The sequence below is a fragment of the Sus scrofa genome, chromosome 1, assembly GCF_054392235.1.
Source record: "Sus scrofa isolate SSC_HxYL_T2T_F1_AM1 chromosome 1, Sscrofa_HxYL_maternal_Yorkshire_Landrace_v2.0, whole genome shotgun sequence".
Lineage (NCBI taxonomy): Eukaryota > Metazoa > Chordata > Mammalia > Artiodactyla > Suidae > Sus > Sus scrofa.
The window spans coordinates 247600192-247627009 of NC_139383.1; the positions used below are offsets into that span (position 1 = coordinate 247600192).

Here is a 26818-nt window from a genome sequence, read left to right on the forward strand (position 1 = left end):
GACTAGATAGGGTCAATGACATACAGCACAAACTTAAGTCTCTCATCTCTGTGAATAATGAAGAGGGATGACTGGGAAAAACCCAGAGAAATGAGGTTGTTGGCTCATCATCTAGAAAGCTAACCAAAAATGAGCTGCAATAATAAATCAGAATTAATTCAGTTAGGTGTGATATTAAACTCTTTTTAGTGTCATAAACCTTCCTCAGAGGAGTTATTTAAACTATTTAATTAATAATAAAAGATGTTCATTTGTGAGTTGGAAGTTTATTCTTTGCTAGCCACCATGTGTTTCTAATATATATGCATGCCTCATTTTAATTTAGTACCCACAACATCTCCGTGGGGTTGGTTTAATTATCCCTAATTTACCAATTAGAAAACCAAGAGTCTTTAAGATTCAGTGATTTTTGTAATGTGCCTGAAGTTACATAGGAAGAGGCACCTCCACATCAGTCTGGCTCCACAGTCTATGATTTTAACCACAAGGGTAATTATAAGTGGATCTTTAGCAGTTGGTGCCAGTGTCCAATCCAAATCTTAAAGAGATCTGGTTAAATATGAACATGGGGGTTTGGATGGTTACAAACATTAAGTTCCAGGGAAAGGAAAGGACTCAGAATATAAACTTTGCATTGTAGTAAGGATTAAGTGGAGTCTACTAGAAATTTTACTCTTACTCTTATTTAGAGTTTGATTAGTGTTGACTTAACTCTTCGGTGCAAATTTAGGTCAGAATAGATGTGCTCTTTGTACAGAAGAGAAGGAGTGGTTTCCCTAAATGGGCTCAGGGATATTACATCTGGAATGTAAAATTGGCTCTAGGAGACACTCACAGCCCCTACAATGAAAAGGGGGTTAAATAGTGTCTTTTGGTTTTGGTATTGGTAATTTTCCAAAATGGCAAATTGGTTTTCGGTTTGGACACAAATTAAGAAATGACCTTTTGGAGTTTATGGCACAATAGGTTGAGGATCTGACATTGCCATAGTGGGTGTAGTCAAAAAAAGTGATTTTTTTGCCCTTACTGCCACACTCCCCATTGTATAGTGAGCAGAAAAGAACATGACTGCACATAGATAGTCTACACATGAACAAAGAAAGAAGCATATTTTTATAAAGTTTTAATTTTTATTGTTTATTTTTTCGGAATAAAAATAAATTGTAACAGTCACTTATCCTTGCCCCTAGGTGATTTACCATAACACCCTCTTCATTCTAAAGACTTGCTGTTCAATTTTCAATTACTCAGGAAAGCCTGATCCTGATAAGCATTTTGGGGGCAGTTTTGTGACCAAACTGACGTGGAGAACCGTGGAGTAAGTCGATCCTCACCAAGTGGTCATTTCCTAGAGGATCCCCTGTGTGCACATAACTACCACTTTCTTCCACTATCAGTGGGGGTAGCACTTCTGACTCTTGAGGTTCTTCACAGCGACCTTCACATCCTTGTTTCTGAGGCTATAGATGAGGGGGTTGAGCATGGGGGTCAGCACTCCATACAAGAGGGAAATAAGCTTGTCTGAAACATCCTGTTTGTCTGCCCCCAGGGGGTCCTTGGATTTGGGCTTTGCATACATGAAAAGAATAGTCCCATAAAAGAGGATCACCACAGTAAGATGTGCAGAGCAGGTGGAAAAGGCCTTTTTCCTCCCCTCAGCTGAGGGGATCTTCAGGATGGTGGTGAGGATGAAGATGTAAGAGACAAAGATGAAAAGAACTGGGACCCCCAGGAAGATCACATTGGCCACCCCCATGCTGATCACATTGATGGAGATGTCAGCACAGGCCAGCTTCAGGACAGCCAGGATCTCACAGGTGAAGTGGTTGATGACATTGTCCCCACAGAAGGGTAATTGTACTGCAAGAGAGATCTGTACCAAGGAGTTGGCTCCACCAGCCAACCAGGAGCTGGCTGCCATGGGCACATAGGTAGCCTTGCTCATGACCATGGGGTACCTCAGGGGGTTGCAGATGGCGACATAGCGATCGAATGCCATCATGCCCAGAAGCACACACTCTGTGGCTCCCATGGCAAAGGAGAGGAACATCTGGATGGCACAGCCTGAGAAAGAGATGGTTTTCCTGGGAGTGAGGAAGCCATCCAGGATCAGGGGCACTGAGGAGGTGGTGTAGCAGATGTCGAGGAAGGAGAGGTTCCCCAGGAAGAAGTACATGGGCGTGTGGAGGCGAGAGTCCAGGATGGTCACCAGGATGAGGACCCCGTTGCCCAGCAGGATCACCAGATACATGAGCAGGATGAGCACGAAGAACGTTTTCTCCAGCTTCGGCTGATCTGACAGGCCCAGCAAGACAAATCCTGTCACAATGGATTGGTTGACCACCTGCATTTTCAATTCTCTCTTCTACTCTCAGGAAGACTGAGAACAGGGACCACATGTTTACAGGAATCAATATGCGGGGATTACAATGAGATGCTTCTACAGCTTATAAATAAATTTAACCTTGAACACACTAACTTGTAATATCAGCATCTAAAGGATAAAATTCACTGTCCACTTCAGTTACTTTAAAAGTCAGGAAAAGTCAAATCAAAAGCAGGAAAAGCAGACCCTGGAAATCTAATTAAACCACAATATATGATAGAATTGTATTCAGATCAATAATGTCACCTCAATTGAAGGAAGGGACATGAAGGATGGTTCTTCTTGGGCACCATAAGAGAGGAACCCTGAGACGTGCTGCCTGGGTCCAGCATTGACTGACTCCTCTGGTCAGTCCTGCCAGTCCCTAAATTGTCCCTGCAGTGTCCTTGAAGAGCTTCAGGCTATCACACTCAAGGGATACTAACCATTGCCACCAGCTCACTCACTCCCCAGTTCTCTCTAATTCTGTGCTTGTGTAATAGTTTTCTAACAATAAATTTGGCTCTACATGGAGTCCTACATGAAGGGAATGTTTTGAGCAGAAGCCAGGAAGATTAGGGTCTGCCTAGCCTTTATTTTTATTTATTTATTTATTTTAGGGCAGCACCACCCATGGCATGTGGAGGACCCAGGCTAGGGGTCCAATTGGAGCTGTAGCCACTGGCCTACACCACAGCCACAGCAATGCCAGATCTGAGCTGTGACTGTGACCTACACCACATCTCATGGCAACATCAGAGCCTTAACCCACTGAGCAAGGCCAGGGATTGATCCTCATGGATCCTAGTCAGATTTGTTTTCACCGCGCCATGGTGGGAACGCCTGCCTAGCCTTTACGTTTGTTACTTGATGCCTGGTTTAGACTTCATTTCTTATGAGTTTTACTGGCCTTTCCTCTTCATTGAACTGTTCTTGAGAAGTTTCTGGCCAGTAAACCATGGAGACCCTGCCATTCATACCCCTTCTCTCTAATCATGGGCTTTGTCCAGAGCACTGCAGTGTCCTCGGTCTGATCCAGCCCATGGGGCTGGGGAGCAGGATTAGAATCCAAGGACAAGGATGCCTCCTACCTCCCAGTATGAGCATCTGCACCTTTTGGACCCACTCCAAGCTTTTGCAGCTGTTTTGTAAGTCACAGCTCCTATCTCAGACCCTTCTTCCCATGAGTTGCCCATTAAAGCCACTGCAATACCATAGTAATGCTTTCTTCCCAACAGAAAAACAGACCATTTTACCCAGCCTTTCAGGGGGATCACTCGGAGGAGGCCTGCACAGAGGATGTGCTTCAGTCACCTTAGAACAGTAGATCCAGTACATTAGAGAAAACCTCCACCCTGGAGCTCTCATATTTAAGATGAAACTAAGCTCAGAGAGTCCACAGGCAGTGAGAGCAGGACTAAGGTGGAGCCTGTGTCCTCACCTTCTCCCCAGGACTCCTTCCCTCACATTTTGATTGTGTTTTTGCTTCTCTGCTTGTGCCAGAGCTAGTCTACTGAGGAGCAAAGGACTATTCTCGAAGTTTTGGTCATCCTCTCTTTCCCTAGGATACTGATGAAAAATAGAGGTGTCACACCTTTCTCCAAGACATTTCCCTTGTAGCAGGGCTTGGGTGTGCAGGGGTGCCCCTGGGCTTCACACATTGTGTGTGCAGGGGTGTCTCTGGGCTTCACGCATTGCTTCTGTGACTCTTACACTGGTGCTGGTTGGGAGAAGTTGGGCAGGAGAAACTGAGCAGGGTCTGAAGCTATCCTTTGCAGTTATCACAGGAGAGTAACTGTGGGCATTGGGAATAGTTTGGGAAAAGAGCTCTGTTATTAGCGATATAAGTACTATTGACTAGAGAATCTCAGACTAGGCAAAAATGTAAAGTGAAAGGTCTTGCCGAGGGCGAGGGAGTGGGTTGGACTGGAAATTTGGGGTTAATAAATGCAAACTGTTTGCCTTTGGAATGGATAAGCAATGAGATCCTGCTGTATAGCACTGGGAACTATATCTAGTCACTTAGGACAGAGCATGATAATGTGAGAAAAAAGAATGTATACATGTATGTGTGACTGGGTCACCTTGCTGTACAGTAGAAAATTGGCAGAACACTGTAAACCAGCCATAATGGAAGAAGTAAAAATCATTATTAAAAAAATAAAATCTTTTGCAACTAAAAAAAAAATACAATAGAGGGTCTTGACTCTTTTGCCTCTATTGTGTGAATACCTTCTATGAAATGCAATTCTCCCATTGCTCCTTTGAATGCCTTGGGTTCTGCAAGTACACGGCTCCTATTCCTTTGTCTGATAACCTTGATTGTTGGAAACTTTTCCTTCACAATGAACAGAAACTTCCTCCTTCTAACATTCCCACTCCTCACCTCCCACTCTGCCCCCACACTGGTCTAGACTTTCAAGCCATGCCTGCCCCCTTTCCATATGAAAGCATTTCAGGAGCTCAGTGGGTTAAGAATCTGACTGCAGTGGCTTGGGTGACTGCAGAGGCATGGGTTCAATCCCCAGTCCTGTGCAATGGCTTAAAGGATTCAGCATTGCTGGCTCAGATTCAATCCTTGGCCTGGGAACTTCCATATGCATTGGGTACAGCCATAAAAAATACAATAAAAGTTCTCCAGAGCCATGCAAGCTGTGGTCCCTACTTGCACCACTTTTCTCTGCTCCTCACCTACATAAAGAAGGTTTGGCCACGAGACAACTCAGTGTGTGTCCAATGTGGGAATGTGGCCACAGTGGGGACAGGACTCACCTGGGCAGAAGGTATCATGGCAGGAGCCTGACTGGGAGACAGTGGGGACAGGACTCACCTGGGCAGAAGGTATCATGGCAGGAGCCTGACTGGGAGGTGGTTGCTTGAGCTGCCTGACCTGACCATCCCCGGTCAAGCTGTGCCTGAAAGTGTACAGGAAATTCTGTTGAGCTGTCTTGGAACTGAGCCATACTTTCAGATTTCAGAGCAAGGTAAAGACAGGGCTGGCCATAGCTGAAGGAGCCTGGCCGCTCCCTTCCCTGGCCTTCTCCATGCCCAGCAAGGTAGCAGGAGGGAGGACACCTCGAGGAGCTGCTTTCTGGGGATCCTGGCAGTCATGCCCAGGCTGCGCACTCAGGGCAGACACCCTTCACTCTTTGCCCCCTGCCCTCTCTCCAGAGGTTCTATCTGGGAGCTATGGTGCAATTTAGATAGAGCTCTGGTTGGTTTGGGGCCAGTTTTAATCACAGAACCAATTTAAAGTTTGGTGGAGGCCTCACAGGAGTTTGGGACCTGTGTCCCATAGACCCAATTAGATAAATTGCAGTTCTATGTAAATCTTAACTCACTACAAAGAATTGGTCTTTAGATTAGGAAGTTTCCGCCCTTTCCTTGCTGACTTTCCTGGAAGTAGAGGAGATAACTAAGGTCTGACTGTGCTTTGACCACAGTGGTATCTGTTCAAGGGAGCTCTGCACTTGTTTTTGCAGGGCTGGGTATGGCGGTCCCTAAGCTCCAGAGTTGCTGGCCCTCACTGCAGTCTCTCAGCATCGTCCAGAGCTGACCAGATCTGGCCCTTGCCCTCAGAAATGGGAAGCAAGATATATGTACCATGGGCCAGTGCCAGGCACTTGAAAGAAAGCAGAAATGACAAGGGTGGGCCCTCTGATTTCCAGAAAGGTCCTGGTGACAGATGCAGTCTGTGAGATGATTGTCAAGTGTCCCTAAGTCATACAGGAGCCCAGAAGCAGGGAAGAGTCAGAGGCGGGAGGTTGGAGCAGCTTGGATCCCAACAAGGAAGTGACTTTTTCTGTCGGATACCTTGGGCAACTGTCCTCCCTGTTGCTATAGTGTGGTGCAGAACAAGGATTACAGGTTGAAGCAGAGGATGTGAGGGCAGAAGAGAGCCCTGGGGTTGGTGAGAGAGCAACAGGGTCACGCCTTAGACAAAAGCTGCTCTGGAGTCACAGGCCAGGTAGGTTAGTAGCTGCTGGTTAGTTGGAGATCTTTGGTCACAAAGAACAGAAAATCTCAGGCAACCTCAACTGGGGCCAGGGAGGTAAGAATCAGGAGGAATGGGACATGGCCACACCTGCTCAGCAGGGCCTGGAAGCAGGGGTTTCCCACAGAAGTGGATGAAAGGGAAAGCTGGGAGGAGGTGAGGAGCTTTGGAGTGAAGCCTGATCTCTATCTAAAGCAATTGATAAAGACCGGTCTCAAAGAGAAGTAAGATGATTTGATAATAAAAAGAAATTCTTCCTTGGAGTTCCCTTGGTGGCGCAGTGGGTTAAGAGTCTGGTGTAGCTGTGGCTGTGGTGTAGGTTTCAGCTCCAGCTTGGATTCGATCCCTGGCTTGGGAACTTCCATATGCTGTAGATGTGGCAAAAAAAAAAAAAAAAAAATGGAAAAAAAAAGGATCCAACGTCGTCACTGCTGTGGCTCAAGTCACAGCTGTTGCGTGGGTTTCATTACTGATCCTGGAATTCCGCATGCCACGGGCATGGCCAAAAGAAAAAATTCCCCTTTGGTAGGGAGAAAATAGAAGTTACTGTCAGAGTTCTTTGCATACCCTTGTCATCTCTGCAGGCATCATGGTCCATGTTAGCCCAGGAAAAATACAGCGTTCTTATTATAGAGAGTGGGTTCAGCCCCTCTACCAAAGCTTTTTTCATCTTTATAAAGACTGAGGGAAAGGAGCCATGGAGCCCCTGGTTGAGGATCTCTACTGCCCACAGAATGCCTCAGGCTTCAGGCTACAGACTGGCATGGTTAAGATTTTCTCTTAGGGAAAATATCACCCAGCTGAGGCCTCACTTAGACCCTCTGTAGAAGTCTACCAGCCACACACACCACATCTCTCTGAGCACAAGAGGTGGAGGATGGGCAAGAAAATGTTGAAAGTTATTTGGGGAGCAATTCTTGTGTGTCTTATTGAACAAATGTGTGCTAATGACATTTTAGGCACTGCAGCCAAATATATCTGGAACTATCAGGTCCATCTTAAAACTAGGTATGCTTACTTTTGGAAGTGCCACCCCACATCATGTCAAAATGTGCCTACATCCCACTTGAAGTGTAATTCTGTGGCAAATCTGAATTACTTTTCCTACTTCTGTTATTAAAATTATTTGGCTTACAAAGGACTTATTTAACATATAATTCTATGATTTCTCAATAATAAGCATGAAAGTTCAGGAATTCTTATGAAAGTACCTAAGTACAGAATGTTTTAAAATATGGTGTATGAATAGAAATGAATCAATTAGGGAGATTAACATGATGTTCCCCTTTGTAGGCAAGTATTAAACAATTATTAAGATTTTTAAGGGTTTAAACATTTTATTTTATTTTATTTATTTCATTTGTAGTTAAGAGCCAACATGTTTTCCAAACCTCAAACGTCTTTGTCTTTGGAGAAAACCCCATAGACCTGATACTGCATCCTCATGCCCAAGGTGGAAACAGCCTGCCAATTCTCTGCTTAGGAATAAAGATGTTTGTATAGTAAATACAAATTAAGTTCCATTTGTAGCAATGAAAAATAAGAGTTTAATTTAGCAACTCATTTTTAGGGGATGATTTTTCTTTGTCTGAACAAAAGGAATTTGCTCAGTTACTTTCCTTGGGAGTCAGGTTTCAGGAACCACCTGAGAAGGACATGCTCAGAAAACACAGATGGGGTTCATGCATCAGTACTGAGATAGACCATCATTCTCTGACCCAGGCTGGGTTTCCCAGGAAGCGGACTCTAGAGGGGAGATTTTCATGTAGGATGATGATGGTGGAGTGATCTTAAGAATGACACCTGTGGAGTGGGGGAGGGGGGGTGAAGGAAACAGGCCTGGGCAGCTGGTAAACTCAAACTGCCATGAGGAAGCTCTCAAACTGGGATGCTTCTTTTAGAGTCATTTTTGTTGGAAGCAAGGAGGACCAGGACCTCATATTGACATTGACTGATTACTGGATGTGCACTGCATCTGAGAAGGGAATTGACTTTGGGTGAAGTAACTCTCTTGGAGTCAAGGGCAAGCCAGCAGAGAGACTGGGCTGAATGCCATCAGCCACCAACACTCCAAGCAGCTGGAGTTATAAAATTGTCAGCCTTGGGTGTGGGAGTAGCATCTGGAAGGACACCACAACATCCCCTATACTCTCTTAATCAATAATTCTCAATGTGTGACGTGCATATAAATCACCTGAGGAATCTTCTTAAGATGGAGGTTCTAACTCGGTAGGTTTAGAATGGTCCTCAAGATTCTGCATGTCCAATAAGCTCTCAGGTAATGCTGAAACTGCTGGTCCATGGACCACACTGTGAGTAGCCTGGGTCTAAACTCAATTTGTCCCTCATTTGATATTACTTTGCATTGAGATTCTCAAGTGAGAGCCATTACAGAGTGTGGATCACATGATGGGACATATCCCACCATCAATGGCAGAAGCATTTCTGAACCACCAGATTCCTCACAGCAGCTTTAACATCCTTGTTCCTCAGACTGTAGATGATGGGGTTGAGCATGGGGGTCAGAAGTCCATAGAAGAGGGAGATAAGTTTGTCTGAAAGGTCCTTTTTGTCTGCCCCCAGGGCATCCTTGGATTTGGGTTTCCCATACATGAAGAGGATGGTCCCATAGAAAATGACCACTACAGTGAGATGGGCAGAGCAGGTAGAGAAGGCCTTTTTCCTCCCCTCAGCTGAGGGGATCCTCAGGATGGTGGTGAGGATGAAGATGTAAGAGACAAAGATGAAAAGAACAGGGACCCCCAGGAAGATCACATTGGCCACCCCCATGCTGATCACATTGATGGAGATGTCAGCACAGGCCAGCTTCAGGACAGCCAGGATCTCACAGATGAAGTGGTTGATGACATTGTCCCCACAGAAGGGTAATTGTACTGCAAGAGAGATCTGTACCAAGGAGTTAGCTCCACCAGCCAACCAGGAGCTGGCTGCCATGGGCACATAGGCAGCCTTTCTCATGACCACCGGGTACCTCAGGGGGTTGCAGATGGCCACATAGCGATCGAATGCCATCATGCCCAGAAGCACACACTCTGTGGCTCCCATGGCAAAGGAGAGGAACATCTGGATGGCACAGCCTGAGAAAGAGATGGTTTTCCTGGGAGTGAGGAAGCCATCCAGGACGAGGGGCACTGAGGAGGTGGTGTAGCAGATGTCAAGGAAGGAGAGGTTCCCCAGGAAGAAGTACATGGGCGTTTGGAGGTGGGAGTCCAGGATGGTCACCAGGATGAGGACCCCATTGCCCAGCAGGATCACAAGGTACATGGACAAGATGAGCACAAAGAATGCTTTCTCCAGTTTTGGATGGGCAGAGAGGCCCAGCAAGACAAATTCAGTCACAGCAGACTGGTTGTATGGTTCCATTTCAATCTTCTCTCATTTCTAGGAATACTGAAAGCAGAAAATACATGTTTGGTTTCTGATGGCTTGCTTAGGCAAATACATGGGGATCATAATATACATTATGTACCTAAATTTAAAATTACCCTATGGATTCAACTAAAAAACCAAATTATCTAAAAGCCAGGTTGTGTATCAGTCAAAATCATGAAGAACAGACCCTGGAGATCTAAAGAAACAATAAAATCAAGTACATTTCTGTCTAACCAGTAATATTAATATATCTAAAGCAAAGCCCTATATCGACATAGGACTCAGCACTTACCAAGGAGGCAGGGCTTCTGAATAACTATTTTGACATATGATTGGGGAACTCAGGCTATCACAGATAAATGACTCTGGCTATTAAGATCACATGGCCCATTCCTCTTAATCTAGTTCTTCCTTATAAGTTTCTATTATAATTTGATTTCTTAGATAGTTTTAGAAATGTGCTGGCTTGAAAACATAAAGTTTCTCATCTCTTTAACAGTTTTATTTCTTATATATTATCCAATTTACACTTCAGTGTCTTGTGAGTTTAGCTAATATGAGTCAGTTCATCTGATCTTAACCTTCTTGAATAATCTGACCAAATTGAACTTTTAGAGCCTGTAACATGGGGTGTCCACCAAAGTCTTCAGAAATCTAATCTTCGTAATAGGCCTTGTGTATTGCCCCCTGTAATCATAACTGATATGTCTATACCTCTGCTGCTCTGGGACTTCACCCAAGGAATAACATCTTACCTGATAGAGCCCATTCACATTTCCCAGCCTGGGTTGAATGGGGCCTTGAATCACAAGTCATTCAGTGCCATTTAGATGCTTTGCAGACGTCATCACATGTAACTCTACTCAGCCTTCCAGAATATCCAAACCAGACACTTCAGTACAAAAGAGATTAGGAATGCCAGATGTCACCACACCCTGCCACAGGGGACCCAAAACATCATGGAACTGGCTATCAAGCAGCTACCTGAGTGCTGGTTAAAAGTACGGGTTAACCATCGTGGCGCAGTGGTTAACGAATCTGACTAGGAACCATGAGTTTGCGGGTTTAATCCCTGGCCTTGTTCAGTGGGTTAAGGATCCGGTGTTGTTGTGAGCTGTGGTGTAGTTTGAAGATGTGGCTCAGATCTGGTGTTGCTGTGGCTCTGGTGTAGGGCGGTAGCTACAGCTCTGATTAGACCCCTAGCCTGGGAATCTCCATATGCCACAGGAGCAGCCCTAGAAAAAGGCAAAAAGACAAAAAAAAAATACAGATTGCTGGGATACAAGATTAATATACAGAATTCTGCTGCGCTTCTTTATGCTAACAACAAAATATCAGAAAGAGAAAAAATTTTAAATCCTGTTTAAAATCACATTAACAAATACAGAGGAGTAAACATGACGAAGGAGGTGAAAGCCCTATATGCTGAGGACTATACACACTGATAAAGGAAAACACTGATAAATGAAATTGAAGATGATTCAAAGAAATGGAAAGATATCCCATGCTCTTGGATTAGAAGAATTAATATTGTTAAAATGGCCATACTACCCAAGGCAATCTACAGATTCAGTGTGGTCCCTAACGAATTACCCATGACATTTTTCACAAAACTAGAACAAATAATCCTAAAATAATCCTAAATTTTATATGGAACATTTATTAAAATTTCCATATAAATAAGAAACCCAGAATTGCCAAAGCAGTCCTGAGGAAAAAAAACCAAGCCAGAGGCATAATCCTACTAGACTTCAGACAATGCTACAAAGCTACAGTAATCCAAACAGCATGACATTAGCACAAAACAGATATATAGATCAATGGAACGTAACAGAGAGCCTAGAAATAAACCCACATATCTATGGTCAATTAATCTTCAAAATGAAGCAAGAATTTACAATAGAAAAAAAAGATGATCTCTTCAGAAAGTGATATTGGGAAAGCTGGACAGCTGTATGTAAATCAATGAAGTTAGAATATTTCCTCACACCACATACAAAAATAAACTCAGACTGGCTTAAAGGCTTAAAGACATGACACCATAAAATTCCTAGAAGAGGACATAGGGAAAACATTCTCTGACATAAATTGTAACAATATTTTCTTAGATCAGTCTCTCAAGGCAAAAGAAATAAAAGCAAAAATAAAACAAATGGGACCTAATCAAATTTACAAGATTTTTCAGAGCAAAGGAAACCACAAACAAAACAAAAAGACAACCTAGAGACTGGGAACAAATATTTGTAAACCATGCAGCCAACAAGGGCTTTCTTTCCAAAATATACAAACAGCTCATACAACTTCAATATCAAAAAATACATAACCTAATCATAAATTGAGCAGAAGACCTAAATAGATATTTCTCCAAAGAAGACATACACATGGTCAACGAGCACATGAAAAAAATGCTCAATATCATTAATCATTAGAGAAATGCAAATCAAAACTAACGATGAGGTATCACCTCACACAGTTAGAATGGTCATCACCAAAAATTCTACAAATATCCAATGTTGGAGAGAATGTGGAGAAAAGAGAACCCTCCTTACTGTTGGTGGGAATGTAAATTGGTGCAACCACTATGGAGGACCGTATGTAGGTTCCTTAAGAAACTAAAAAGAGAGTTATTATATGATCCAGAAATCCCACTACCAGGCGTATATCTGGAAAAGACAAAAACTCTAATTTGAAAAGATACATGCATCCCAATGTTTCTAGTAGCATTATTTACAGCAGCCAAGACATGGAAGCAACCCAAGTGTCCATCAACAAATGAATGGATAAAGAATATGTGGTACATATATACAATGGAATATTACCCAGCCATAAAAAGAATGAAATATTGCCATTCGCAGGAACATGGATGGAGCTAGGAATGATCATATTAAGTGAAGTCAGTCAGAGAAAGACAAATATTATATGATATCACTTACATGCGGAATCTAAAGAACAGTACATATAAACTTATTTGTAAAACAGAAATAGACTCACACACATAGAAAACAAACTTCTGGCTACCAAAGGGAAAAGGGCGGAAAGGATAAATTAGGAGTATAGGATTAACAGATACATACATATAAAATAGATAAATATCAAGGATTTACTATTAGCACATGGGAATGATATTCAATATCTTGTAATAACCTGCAATAGAAAACAATCTGAAGTGTGTGTATATATAACTGAGTCACTTTGCTCTATACCTGAAATTAACATGATATTGTAAATCAACTATAGTTTAATAAAAAAAAAAGAATGGAAGAAGAAATTGCAAACCAAAAAAAAACTGACAATACAGGTTTGAATGTAAGAAGTTGAAAAAAAAAAAATACAGGTTTCTGGGTCCTACCTTTGCAGATAGTCTTGGAGATTGGTTTTTTGCCTTTCTGTTCTAAATGAGGGCTCCCCATGTACTTCTGATGTATGTCCATCTTGGGAATCACTGATGTCTTGGTGTAAAGGTGGAGAAATCAAGGCCAGGAAAGAGCTTTATGAAGTGATAATGAACCTGAAGAAGGGGTGCTCTTTTCTAATTGGTAATGACGCAAGGTCCAAAAGAGCTTATCTCAGGATGTTGGAAATTAAGGGATGCAGAATCATTTTTAGAGAAAGGCTCCTTTGCTCTTATGGAATGTGGAATTTGAAGCTTGGCAGAATCTTCAGATCTGAAGCCAATCCAGCCCCCTCCTCTAACCTACCTCTTACAGGGGTACTTTAGAGGTGAATTCTTGGTCTCTGCTTCAACATTTTGAACAAAGGTAAGAGGGGCTTACAGCCTCCAATGTCGTCAGGAAGCCTGGGCTGTTAGAGTTCTTTAGGGACCTGATATGTGCCCTTTTTGAATTCTGTCTTTCTCCACTGGCCCTAAGTCTGCCTTCCAGACTTGTAAAATGGACCTACTCCCTTGCCAGAGTAGCAGTTTTTGGAAGCTTCAGAAATAGTTGCCTTGTCCCCCAGCCCAGTCCTCCTCCCCACCCCCTTTCTACTCAACCATCTTTGCATCAGACTCTTCTTTCCTCCCAGCTGGTGATGAGCCAGCCAGAGAGGTCACCTGGCAGTTACCCAGTATGTGGTCCCACCTAGGTTGGATCTTTTGCTTGCAGGGAGGCATGCAGAGTGGGGAGATTGTCAGTTGACCAAGGGGCAGGAGAAGTGACTGTCTCTGATGTCACCTGCCCATCTGTTTGCTACCAAGCTGTAACCAAGCAGGCCATATCTCTCAGAGCTTCTCCAATAATACCTGGTACACACTCTTAGTAGGGGCACGTACCCTTTGACTGTTGTCTAACTTCCAGGTGTCTCTAAATGGTCCTGGGTATAGAGGGCTCCAAAGTGAAGCCACAGCTCATTGTGCACAGAAGGTATAGCTGCTCCCAGTATCCTTGCCTGCCCTGGGCCTCAGTGAGACCAGAAGTCAAGGGCCAACTTTCAAGGCTGTGGCTCTGTAAGGTGTCCAGCCTGGGAGAGGCTGCATCACAGGGCAGCTGGCAAGCCATGCCCAGCCCCTGGGCCCAGTACCCTCTCTTTGTGCTCCACACTGCTCTCCAGAGAGTCCCATGACAACTCTCTCGGGAATTTAGGGCTGGGTTGCTTTGGAGCCAGGCCCTATCCCAGAAGCAATTTAAAGTTTGGTGAGAAGCTCAGAATTTAGACTTTATGTCATAGACCCAATTAGGCAACGTTGTGAAGTCTCCCCAAAGCTCTCCTCTCACCCCAAGGAAGTAGCTTAGAATGTTCTCTGGCCAGGTAATCATAGTTATCCCAGGCTTGAATTCCATTTGGTCCAGGGTGACTCTCCCCCCCCCACCCCCACTGGCCCCTGCCTTCTTGTTTGGATTTCCTCAAGGAAATATTGAGGGGATATTGTGGGGTTCGTGGGGGACCATGGTACCCTCAGGCTTTGTGGTTGAACAGGTACTAGGCTGTCAATCAGGATCTGAGTGGCTCCTGCTGGCTCTTCCTTGGTACAGCTCTCTGGCCCTCCAGCTCTGGGGGGACAGCCCAGAGTCTGCCATGCTGGAGATTCAACCACTCTAGCCTTGCTCCTCTTATCCTACTGGGGCCACCTGCCCCCTCCTCCCTGTGACCCAGGTTCACTCCCCCAGGCCTGGCCTCCCTGCACTGCCTGCTCTGTTTGTGTTACTCTGGTTTTTCCTTCCTGTCCTTCCTTCCCTCCACTAGCTGCCAACCCTGTCCTGGTGTTTTGAGTTCAAGCTCCAGAGAGACAGGACTCAGGGGTCTGGTTAGTCATCATCCAGTATTGGCCACCAGACAGCACATATGCTGACTGCCCCCGGGACAGGGGTCCACGGGGGCATCAGGTGAGTTTCATGGCCAGGGTGCCTTGCGGTACAGAGTGTGGAAACTATGTAAGGAGCTTCCTTGGAAGGAGGATGTGAGCCTTCCTGTAATGAAGCAGTGAATCGGGCAAATATTGTTTAGATGATCTAGTGCTCAGCCATGAGAAAGTGCACATTTATTTCCTCACAGAGCCGTTGCTGCCTGAGTGGGCTCCCCTCTCCCTTCCACTTCTTCCCTTTCCCTCTTCAGGGAAGTTATGTGTCTCTGACCTTTATAGCACCGGGCTCCTGTCCTGGTATTCTGTCCAAATAGTGGTGTTTCTTTTCTTCATAGAGAATGTGCTATTGCTCCCAACAGAATCTCAAAATCTCTCTCTCTCTCTCTCTCTTTTTTTTTTCTTTCTGTTTAAGGGCCACACTCAAGGCACTGCAGGTTCCCAGGCTAGAGATTGAATCAGAGCTACAGCTGCCAGCCACAGCCACAGCCACAGCAACGCAGGATCCGAGCCGCATCTGTGACCTACACCACAGCTCACGCCAACGCCGGATCCTTAACCCAATGAGCAAGGCCTGGGATCGAACCCATATCCTCATGGATCCTAGTCAGGTTCATTAACCGCTGAGCTACAAAGGGAACTCTCAGAATCTCAAAGTGTTTTGAGCAGGGATCCGGTTGCAGACCTTGTGAATTCTGCAGAGTGTCGCATCCACATTTGCCCACAAAGTCACAAGAAACAGATGCCTCTCCAGGAAATGCTGGAATTCAGACTACCCCCTTGGTCCACTTATCTTTGGAAAACTCACACTTACACACATACTCATAAACACACTTTCAGAAGGAAGATCTATGACACACAAAACTTCATCTTGGCCAATTAAAACCCAATATGCCCTAGACTGGTCTGTCCAAGGCTTCCTTAGTCAGTGAGGAGAAATGTGAGAAATATTTTCAGCAATACCTCAAAGCTCAATGCCCTGAGACACCATGCACTGAGTTAGGAAGAAGTCTAGTCCTGGGCTGCTCAATGTAGCATGGGCATTACCTGGGAACTTGTTCATAATGCAGATTCCCAGGCCCTTTCCTGGACCTATGAAAGCAGTCTTGGGGGTGGGGCCTGGCAACCTGCATGTGTACCATGTGTGTGCATGTCTTTGTGCCTGTGTTTCCAATCTGTGTTTTAGTCCTCTAGCTAATCCTGATGCATGCTATCTGAGAAGCACTGGTCTATTGAGACTTTCCTGGGATTGGAGTCCCAGTTATTCCATGGATGGAGTTCCCATGATGGCTCAGTGGTTAACAAATCCAACTAGGAATCATGGGGTTGTGGGTTTGATCCCTGGCCTTGCTCAGTGGGTGAAGGATCCGGCATTGCCGTGAGCTGTTGTGTAGGTTGCAGTCACGGCTCGGATCCCATGTTGCTATGGCTCTGGCGTAGGCTGGTAGCTACAGCTCTGATTCTACCCCTAGCCTGGGAACCTCCATATGCCGTGGGAGCAGCCCAAGAAATGGCAAAAAGACAAAAAAAAAATCCATGGGTATTTTTTTATGAATGATCAGAGCAGTTGTCTACAATTCCTCTGCTCTGGAGTCAACTGCTCTATTCAGTCCTTGCTTGGCTGTAACTCCTAACCCTTGACCTTGACTGTCCACACCCATGCTGACCTCCTCTGGATCACTGGTCTCTGTCAGCAGGGAACCTCTCTCCTGTCCTCAGAATCCACTTTCTCAGAGGGTTCTCACAACAAAGCAGATGGGCCCCTATTGGTCTGGAGGTCAAGGAAACGCTGTAGATACTATGAATTTGCATCTCAGGGGTCCTCCAAAAATCTCCCATGGCATTTGGTTAGAGTTGTACCTACAGACATCAGAGCAGTGCCAGCATCTCAGGTTTTGCAGCCACTATCCCTAAGTGATGGATAAGCCAGTGTCTCCTCAGCTCAGATACTCCTGCCATCTCTACCTGGATGTGCCTCAAATAGACTATATTCCAAAATGAATTCATCTTCTCCCCCCAAACCAACAACTTGGTCAGTCTTCTCTACTTCATTGGTGTCACCATCATCCACCCATCATATGAGTTAGAAATACTGATTCTGTCCTTTTTCCTGCCTGCTATATCCAGCCACTCTAATATTATATTTTGTATCCACCAAACATTTCTTGGGTCTCCCTGTCTTCACCCCTCAATCATGTCCAAGGTAATGTTCTTATCTTCATTTGCATAAAGTGTTTCCCTATCCCTTTTTTTTTTTTTTTTTTTTTTGTCTTTTTACCATTTCTTAGGCCACTCCTGCAGCATATGGAGATTCCCATGCTAGGGGTCGAATCGGAGCTGTAGCCACCGGCCTACACCAGAACCACAGCAACTCAGGATCCGAGTCTGCAACCCACACCACAGCTCACAGCAACACCAGATCTTTAGCCCACTGAGCAAGGCCAGGGATCGAACCTGCAACCTCATGGTTCCTAGTCGGGTTCGTTAACCACTGTGCCACAACAGGAACTCCTTCCCTATCTCTTTAGACCTTGTCCTCCTGCCCCCAGTCTTCCCTCCATATTGTGTCCAGAAGGATCAACCTGAGATGCAGATTTCATCATGGCACATCTTGACTTAAAATCCCTAAGTGCCTCCTTATCTCCTACAAGACAAAGTCCCAACTTCTCAGGATGCACCAAAAGACCAGGTGGGGTCTCGCCCTGACTTCCTCTCCATCAGCAGCCCATTTGAGCTCAGCAGCACTACACTGCTGGTCACTCCCCACTCCTGGGGCTCTTTCTTATTTCTGTGCCTTCGTTTGTGCACCCTCTTCTGTCTAGGATGGTTCCCCACTCCCCTTCGTAGACAAATAGCCATTCCTCCATTCCAGGGATATGCTGGTAAATGTTTAACAACCCAATCACCAGGTCAAAAAAAGCCCTGATCTGGAGCATTTGCTGATTTCTGTGGTGTGAACACTCCCAGGATGTCTCATTTCAAGCTACCAGTGTAGTCCCTGAAAGGGAGTTAGGAGGAGATGTGAATAACTGGACTTTGGGTGACCTCCCCCATGAGATCTGGCCCTGCCTCCCTCTGGGATGTTCCTCTAGCATGGGCATTCTCCATGGCCTGCAGTTCCTTGTTTGGTAATTTTCTTTTCCTGTCTCTTGCCACTGGACTGTAGTTCTCAGCACATTTCTGCTTTCTATGTAGTGCCCGATAATCATATGCTGACTGAAGGAAGGTACCCATTCTCTGGACCCATCCCTGATGTGGGTCGCATCTTGTCCCTGATGCCTGTGGGAGTGCATGCACAGATGATAGGACACAGAAAGGACAGCAACGTAGATGGCTGCCAAGTGAGGATTCAGGAAGAATGGGGCAGATTACTTCAAGAACCTAATCCAACACATTGAAAATCTGGAGAAGACTCTAAGTCTTTCACTCAGATGGCTAAAACCCACCATGTAAGCCCAGACTTGGGGTGATGGGGTTGACTATAGCATAGGGGGAAAGACTTGGGGTCTGAATGAGTCCTGTACTCACTGACCAGCAGGCTGTTGGACTCTGTTAATGGGATTATGATGTTCAGAGAGAAGGGAGGGAGAAAAGGAGGCGAGGAGAAAGGAAGCAGGCAGTAAACTTTCTCCGGTGCCTTTGACATAATTGCATCTTGGGGATGTTATCCCAGAAGGATAGGAAGCTTCTAAACTGAGTACAACTTACTCTTCAAACTTTAAATGACTTCAGGGACTAAAATGGTCTCAAGGAAAAGATTGGAACTTAAATTATCTTCTAAGGGCAATGGCTAGTCCTTTGGAGATTGTGCCCTGAGCACAGGAGACAGGTGGCAGGCTCAGGACTGGCTGGACCCTTCACCTGTCATACGTTCTGAACCCTCTCTTTGACACTTCCCACCTGGCATCGCTATTTCTGACATGTGGCTTCTTCCTGACCCTTAGGAAGAGGATACTTGTAGCTCAACACATCTGATAGCGGTAAGCACAGGGTCTGATCACACCAAAAGTTTCATTAGCACATCAGACTTGTAGCAGAGTGGGGTTGAAAAGGAGAGATAGGAAGCCCTTTCACTGATTTGATGTTATTCTCACAGAATCAAATAGGTCCATCTAACTGCAAGAGTCCCTGAGGTCATCTAGCTTCATCTCTCTTTGTGCAGAGGGGAGAGGGCTTGCACTGGGACCTCACAGCTCATAGTCTGGTCATACTTCGTCCCTTCTTGATTAAAATGGGTGGGGGCTCTTCTTTTGTAGTTGAGAATCAAAAATTCAGCAATAATAATGAGCCACAATTATGGATCTGGTGACAATGACATGAAGGGAACATTTTCTCCACATGATACAGGTTTGGTGGAGAGGCTAGAGGGCTGGCTGACAGAAAGTAAAAACCCAGCCTGGGGACTGATTTGCTGCCCCAGCCCATCTGTCACAGGGAGCAATGTGTCCTGGGCACATGAGCCACCCTCAGGCTGGGGGCTGTTCTCAGTATGGACCAGCCCTTGTAGTCAATTTCTGGATGGTATGTTTGCCCATGAGAGATATATCTGTTTTAAGGCCCTGGGAGAATAAGAGAGATGGACTCTTGTTTATCTTCATGCTGAAGCCAAGCGGTTTCTGGACTTTTGGGAGGCTGTCTGTGGAAGAGGGATTAATGTTGCAAAGGAGCAGATTTTGGCTCAGTATCAAAGAGGAACTACTTCAAAGCAAAATGAGCCTCGCCAGGAATACAGTGCCCCACATCATCCAGGGAGCCAAATGCAGGCCAGAGGACCACAAGGGATGCAGCAAAGGGCTTTCCGTGTTGGAAAGGGAGCAGATTGCGACATAGATCCTAAGGCCTGTTGTCAGTAGCATTAGCGTGATTATTTTGGTTGGTGATGAGAAGGAAAATGTAATTACTTGTTTGTGTGACTATTTGCGTGACTCTTTCCCCAGCTAGATTTTGAGCTCTTTGAAGTTGTTGGCCTCTGCCTTTCTTTGCCGTGGTCCCAGCACCTAGAATTATGCCTGGCCCAGCACAGATGCTCAATAAATGTCTCTCATCTGATCTGAATTATTGTGACACTGACTTGGTCACAGCTACAATGCTGAGCACTGCCAGAGGAGTGTCACAGAGCTCCCCAGGCAGGAAGTGCCCATACACTGAAGGAGGGCCTGGATGACCCAGAGCACTTGGAGAGATGGAGATGTGGGAAGGGCATGAGTATTTTATTTTTATTTATTTATTTATTTATTTATTTATTTATTTTGGTCTTTTTGCTATTTCTTTGGGCCGCTCCCGCGGCATATGGAGGTTCCCAGGCTAGGGGTCAAATCGGAGCTGTAGCCACCAGCCTACGCCAGAGCCACAGCAACGTGGGATCCGAGCCGCGTCTGCAACCTACACCACAGCTCACAGCAATGCTGGATCGTTAACCCACTGAGCAAGGGCAGGGACCTAACCCGCAACCTCATGGTTCCTAGTCGGATTCGTTAACCACTGCGCCACAACGGGAACTCCAGGCATGAGTATTTTAAATATAGAGCAAATAAATCTGAATGCCCCCCACCCTCGGTGTTACCTATAGTTTTTCCACTGCTTCAGATAAATCCTAGTTTGGGGAGCTCTTAGAAGTCTGAGGAGAGATTCAACCTTCCCAGAAAGAAGGGCTGACAAAGCAGGACCCAGGGCTCCGTGAATAATTTCCGGGAGCAGCCAACGCCCCTGGTGAGGCAGATGGAGAGTGAAGAAAAAGAAAGGACCTTCCGTCAAACGCTCCTTCAACTTGGCCCCAGTGCCCAAGAGGCTCACTTGTGCCCCAAATGTGCAAAAGGCTCAATAGGAGGTTAAGGCCTTGGCCCTGTGTCTGGGCTCATTTTCTCAATAGGCGACCCCAGGGCAGAGGAGTTCCTATCTCTTCTTAGGAAAGGGCTAAAGACAATTAATTAATTAATTAATTAAAAAATAAAGGGAAGCTTGATTTTCTGCCTTTTCCTATTGGTTTTCATTTATGCTGTCTTGTCTCCTGTGCACCTTGTTCTTTTGCAATATATCCCAGATGTTGTACTTGCAAAATTATTTATAGAAATGACTTAGAAGCCAGGGTGATGTTGCCTTCTTTCAAGGTAGATTTATGTTTGCTTCTGTTAGATATTTGGGAGCACCACAAATCTGGGGCCCGACCTCACTCCAATTTCAGGGCTTAAGAAGATTTGAAGCTGAATTTCTGCACTTGCAATTGCATCTTTCCTTCTGATTCATTCTTATGCCTATGGTGCTTTCCTTGGGGTCTCCTACCAGTGGGAAGAAGTTTAGTTAGGGGCCCTTCATAGTGGGTCTTGCACTTCCAAACCTATTCCCACCTCCAGGAGGCTGTGAGTAGTACTTCCCAGCCTCTCAGTAACTGCCTCCAGAAGCTGAAATTGCCCAGCTGAAACATAGTCTCCGAGTTCCCCTCTCGGCTCAGTGGTTAATGAACCTGTCTAGTATCCATGAGGACTCGGGTTCGATCCCTGGCCTCGCTTAGTTAGTTAAGGATCAAGTGTTGCCATGAGCTGTGGTATAGGTCCCAGACGTGGCTCGGATCTGGCATTGCTATGGCTGTGGTGTAGGATGGTAACTGTGATCTGACCCCTAGCCTGGGAACCTCCATGTGCCAAGGGTGTGGCCCTAAAATGACAAAAGACAAAAAAAAAAAAAAAAAGAAAAGAAAAGAAAAAAAGAAACATAGTCTTAAATGCTGGACTGACTTCTCTGAATTCCCTTCCTCCACCTCAGAATCACACCCTATGATTACTTATTGTCATGTTTACCTTGCCAGTGTTTTACACAGATGTTTTCTATTTGCCCAGTTTTTAAAATTCTCATCCAAAGATAAGTTAGTCCAAATTAACTCTTCATTCTTACTGGAAAGAGAAACTGAATAATGGAATTCCTTGGTAGTCTGGTGGTTAGGATTCAGTGCTTTCACCACTTCAGCCTGGGGTTCTATCCCTGGTCTGGAATCTGAGATCCCATATCAAACCACTGCACAGTATGGCAAAAAAAAAAAAAAAAAAAAAAAAGTTGAATACTGATCTCTACGATATTTTTCCTAGCACCCCTTTGATATGGCCAAATGGTCAGAGCTATTCTCCAGTCACTCATCAAGGTGGAGAATTTTGCCCTGCTGCCCAGGCACTTTTGGAGTCAGAGAGTGCTGAGGTTGACCTCAGAGAGTTCCTGCAGGTCACAGAGCAGATGCACCATGGATAGATCCAATCAGACCTCCCCCATGGTGCAATTCATCCTCCTGGGCCTCTCAGCCCACCCAAAGCTGGAGAAGACGTTCTTTGTGCTCATCCTGCTCATGTACCTGGTGATCCTGCTGGGCAACGGGCTCCTCATCCTGGTGACCATCCTGGACCCCCGCCTCCACACACCCATGTACTTCTTCCTGGGGAACCTCTCCTTCCTTGACATCTGCTACACCACCTCCTCAGTGCCCCTCGTCCTGGATGGCTTCCTCACTCCCAGGAAAACCATCTCTTTCTCAGGCTGTGCCATCCAGATGTTTCTCTCCTTTGCCATGGGAGCCACAGAGTGTGTGCTTCTGGGCATGATGGCATTCGATCGCTATGTGGCCATCTGTAACCCCTTGAGGTACCCCATTGTCATGAGCAAGGCTGCCTACGTGCCCATGGCTACCAGTTCCTGGGCTGCTGGTATTGCCAACTCTGTAGTTCAGACATCACAGGCCATGCAGCTGCCCTTCTGTGGGGACAATGTCATCAACCACTTTAGCTGTGAGATCCTGGCTGTCCTGAAGCTGGCCTGTGCTGACATCTCCATCAATGTGATCAGCATGGTGGTATCCAATGTGATCTTCCTGGGGGTACCAGTTCTGTTCATCTTTATCTCCTATGTGTTCATCATCGCTACCATCCTGAGGATCCCCTCAGCAGAAGGGAGGAAAAAGGCCTTCTCCACTTGCTCTGCCCACCTCACAGTTGTGCTTGTCTTCTATGGAACCATCCTCTTCATGTATGGGAAGCCCAAATCCAAGGACCCCCTTGGGGCTGACAAACAGGACCTTGCAGACAAGCTCACCTCCCTCTTCTATGGGATGGTGACCCCCATGCTCAACCCCATTATCTACAGCCTGAGGAACAAGGACGTGAAGGCAGCTGTGAGGAACCTAGTACGTCAGAAACACCTAACTGAGTGACTGGCTCAGATTCTCAGACTGTCAGAGTGCAAGACCTCCACAATCCTCATTGTCCTCATGGGGGAAATGGTCCTTAGGTTGTCAACGGAAAGAGCCTTTTCATTTCTGATGCTGCTGGTTAGTTTGTTGGCTTTACCCAGAACTATACTGTATCATATCATAGCTGTATTTTTGCTGCCCAAATCTTGCTCTGATAACAGAATTTGATGAATATCCATAAAAGATGATAAATATAGTCAAAGGAAACAAACAGATGTTTTGATGGTACTGGGACCTTTGAGTATACTGTTTTTCTCTGTGTAGAATGACTGCTTCTTCTGTTCTGCTTTGGTGTCATCCCAGAGACCTTGATTCCATCTAATACATTGGAAAATGCCATCTGCCTCAGTATACAATAGTGATCCCTTAGCACCATGGCAGGAACTACTCTCATATGGTAGCACTAGAAAGAGTGGGACTGATCTTGAGCAGCTGCTTTTGTTTTGATCTAGTGGACATTAAGAATATCATCATGCACCACGTTCTCCTCTTTGCTGTCACTGCAGGCAAGTCAGAGGCAAGCATGCTGCTCTGCTGCAGCAGAAGCAGAGTCCTGCAGGACTGGGTGCCAGCAGCTCCCAAACTTGTGTCCATGCAACCGACGTGGCTCATGCATGCCAGACACTTCGTGAGCATGCCCACATTGCAATGAAACCCTAGAAAGATTGTGGGAAAACAAATGAAAAAATCTTTCTCAATCCTACAGCTAATAAGGGGACCAGCAGGAATTGTTACCCCTACCATCTGTGGCTCAGGCAAGATAGGCTGTGGGACCAGTGCCGCTTTCAGAGCTCTATGTCCATGACTCTTCCTAAGCTCAAGGAACATACTGAGATAGATGTGGGATTTACTATTGATTATAGCTATTATTTTTTATAGCTATTATTTTTAATCCACTTTAATTTGTATTTTTAAAGGGCAGTTATTGCCAAATTTTGGTCCTTTAACTTTTGTAGTATCTAAGAGGTTGGTTGTTCCCTCTTTTTCTTTCTTCCCTCATCTTATCTTCATGTTAAATCAGCCCCAGGTCTTTGCCTCAGATATATTTTTGTAGGTGGGAGTGCAATGGGACCATAGAGGGGATGGTCCAGAAGACTAAAACAGAGAGCCAGAGCTGGCATTCATCAGGTCCCTTCATTTTCCTAAAAGCCTAACCTCATTAAAGAACACATTTGGAGAGTTCCTGTTGTGGCTCAGGAACCTGAGTAGTATCCATGAGGATGCGGATTTGATCCCTGGCCTCACTCAGTGAGTTAAGGATCTAGCATTGCTATGGCTGTGGCATAGGTTGGCAGCTATGGTTCTGATTGGACCCCTACCATGGGAACTTCCATATGCCACAGGTGAGGTCCTAAAGAGACAAGAAAGAAGGAAAGAAAGAAGGAAAGAAAAAGAAAGAAAGAAAGAAAGAAAGAAAGAAAGAAAGAGAGAAAGAGAGAAAGAAAGAAAGAGAAAGAGTGAAAGGAAGAAAGAAAGAGGGAGAGGGAGAGAGAAAGAAAGAAAGAAGGAGAGAAAGAAAGAAAGGAAGAGATGGAGATGAAAGAAAGAAAGAAAGAAAGAAAGAAAGAAAGAAAGAAAAAGAAAGAAAGAAAGAAAGAAAAAGAATGTAAGAAAGAAAGAAAGAGGGAGAGAAAGAAAGAAAGAGAGAGAGAGAAAGGAGGGAGAGAGGGAAGGAAGGAAGGAGAAAGAAAATAAAGAGAAAGAAAGAAAGAGAAAGAATGAAAGGAAGAAAGAAAGAGGGAGAGGGAGAGAGAAAGAGGGAGAGGGAGAGAGAAAGAAAGAAAGAGGAAGAAAGAAAGAGGGAGAGAAAGAAAGAAAGAGAGAGAGAGAGAAAGGAGGGAGGGAGGGAAGGAAGGAGAAAGAAAGAAAGAAAATAAAGAGAAAGAAAGAGAAAGAATGAAAGGAAGAAAGAGGGAAAGAGAAAGAGGGAGAGGGAGATGGAGAGAGAAAGAAAGAAAGGGAGAGAAAGAAAGAAAGGAAGAGGGAGAGAGAAAGAAAGAGGGAGAGAAAGAAAGAGGGAGAGAGAAAGAAAGAAAGAGATGGAGATGAAAGAAAGAAAGAAAGAAAAAGAAAGAAAGAAAGAAGAAAAAAGAAAGAAGAAAAGAAAGAAAAGAAAGAAGGAAGGAAAGGAAGGAAGGAAGACATTTGGGTGCCCTAAATTAGATGGGAGAAAAATCACCTGTGAGAAGAATGAGGCGAGATTCCTAGAGGCAGAGAGGAGTGAAGGCTGGCAGATCCCATTCTGGGTGGGACTCATCCCTACTCCATGGCAGTGTCCTAGGGTCTTGGGGAGAGTGGTTGCTTAATACTGCCATGGAGGACAGTCAATGCCAAACTGTTCAAAGACGTCGGTCTCCCCCTCACCAGTGCATTCCTTATTGCTTTAGTGAGGCGGGGTGGCCTCTGGGTTTTCCCAGGAAAAATAGCAGGGTGGTGGGTTCTTTGATCTCCCCTCGCACTGTTGCTGCCTGCATGCTGAGGGCATGTTTTCTAGGGCTGCCTCTGCTAATAATCGTCTTGGTAATATATTACCAAGCAGGTAATATATTTTGGGGGTTATCTCAGGAAGCTGGCATGAGGGAGCACAAAGAGGGAGACGTGAAAGGAGGAAAAGCCAATATGAGGGTACATTATTAAGGCGGCTGCTGTAGGTAGTGGGGTACCAGTTCTGCTCTCAGAATTGTATGCATGAAGGATGGGAGCTTGGTGTGTTTATTCCCAGCTCCCTTTCCTTCCTTACTGGTTGTTAGTTGCCTCCAGAGTTATTTCAGTTTCCCATTGCTGCATAGCAAATCACCACAATTTAGCATCTTAGGTCAGTGCCCACTTACTAGCTCACAGTTCTGTAAGTCAGAAATCCAGCATAGCACGACTGGGTTCTTCTTTCAGGGTGTCAAATGGCTGAAATCCAGTGTCAGCTGGAGTAAGTTCTCATCTGGAGGTTCTGAAGAAAAACCCACTTTCAAGCTCATTTATGCTGCAAAACTCAATTCTTTGCAGCTGCAAGACGAAGGTCCCCATTTCTTTGCTATATCCTCCACCCCCACCCCGCCATGTTCATGTCAGTAATGGTGCATCACATCCTTTTAGTGCTTTAAATCTCTGGCTTCTATTTCAATCACTAGCTAGAAACAAAACAAAACAAAAACCCCTGCTTTTAAAGGATTCACGGTTAGGTCTGGGCCACCTGGGTAATCCCCCTATGTTAAGGCCAGGCATGTCACATGGCATAACACAATCATAAAAGTTGTCTTTTTTCCTTTTTTTTTTTTTTTTTTTTTTGTCTTTTTGCTTTTTCTAGGGCCACTCCTGTGGCATATCAAGGTTTCCAGGCTAGGGGTCTAATCAGAGCTGTAGCCGCTGGCCTACACCAGAGCCACAGCAACGTGGGATCTGAGCTGCATCTGTGATCTACACCACAGCTCATGGCAACACTGGATCTTTAACCCACTGAGCAAGGCCAGGGATCGAACCGGCAACCTCCATGGTTCCTAGTCAGGTTCGTTAACCACTGAGCCATGACGGGAACTCCAAGTCATGATT

General features: G+C 45.2%; 3 protein-coding genes and 1 long non-coding RNA gene across 4 annotated transcripts in view; 2 read left to right on the plus strand and 2 right to left on the minus strand.

Annotated features, from left to right (window-relative positions):
- The window catches only part of LOC100514147 (olfactory receptor 13C7), a 142431-nt gene that overhangs the window by 85833 nt on the left and 29780 nt on the right, over positions 1-26818 (plus strand). The window lies entirely within an intron of this gene.
- Positions 1394-2350, minus strand: LOC100622874 (olfactory receptor 13C7-like). The gene has a single exon (XM_085014140.1). It carries the CDS (start codon positions 2348-2350, stop codon positions 1394-1396), a length of 957 nt encoding a protein of 318 aa, XP_084870266.1.
- On the minus strand, positions 8787-9743 carry LOC100622962 (olfactory receptor 13C7-like). The gene has a single exon (XM_085014153.1). It carries the CDS (start codon positions 9741-9743, stop codon positions 8787-8789), a length of 957 nt encoding a protein of 318 aa, XP_084870279.1.
- LOC100514385 (olfactory receptor 13C7-like) lies at positions 22277-23236 on the plus strand. The gene has a single exon (XM_085003693.1). The coding sequence runs from the start codon at positions 22277-22279 to the stop codon at positions 23234-23236; it is 960 nt and encodes a 319-aa protein (XP_084859819.1).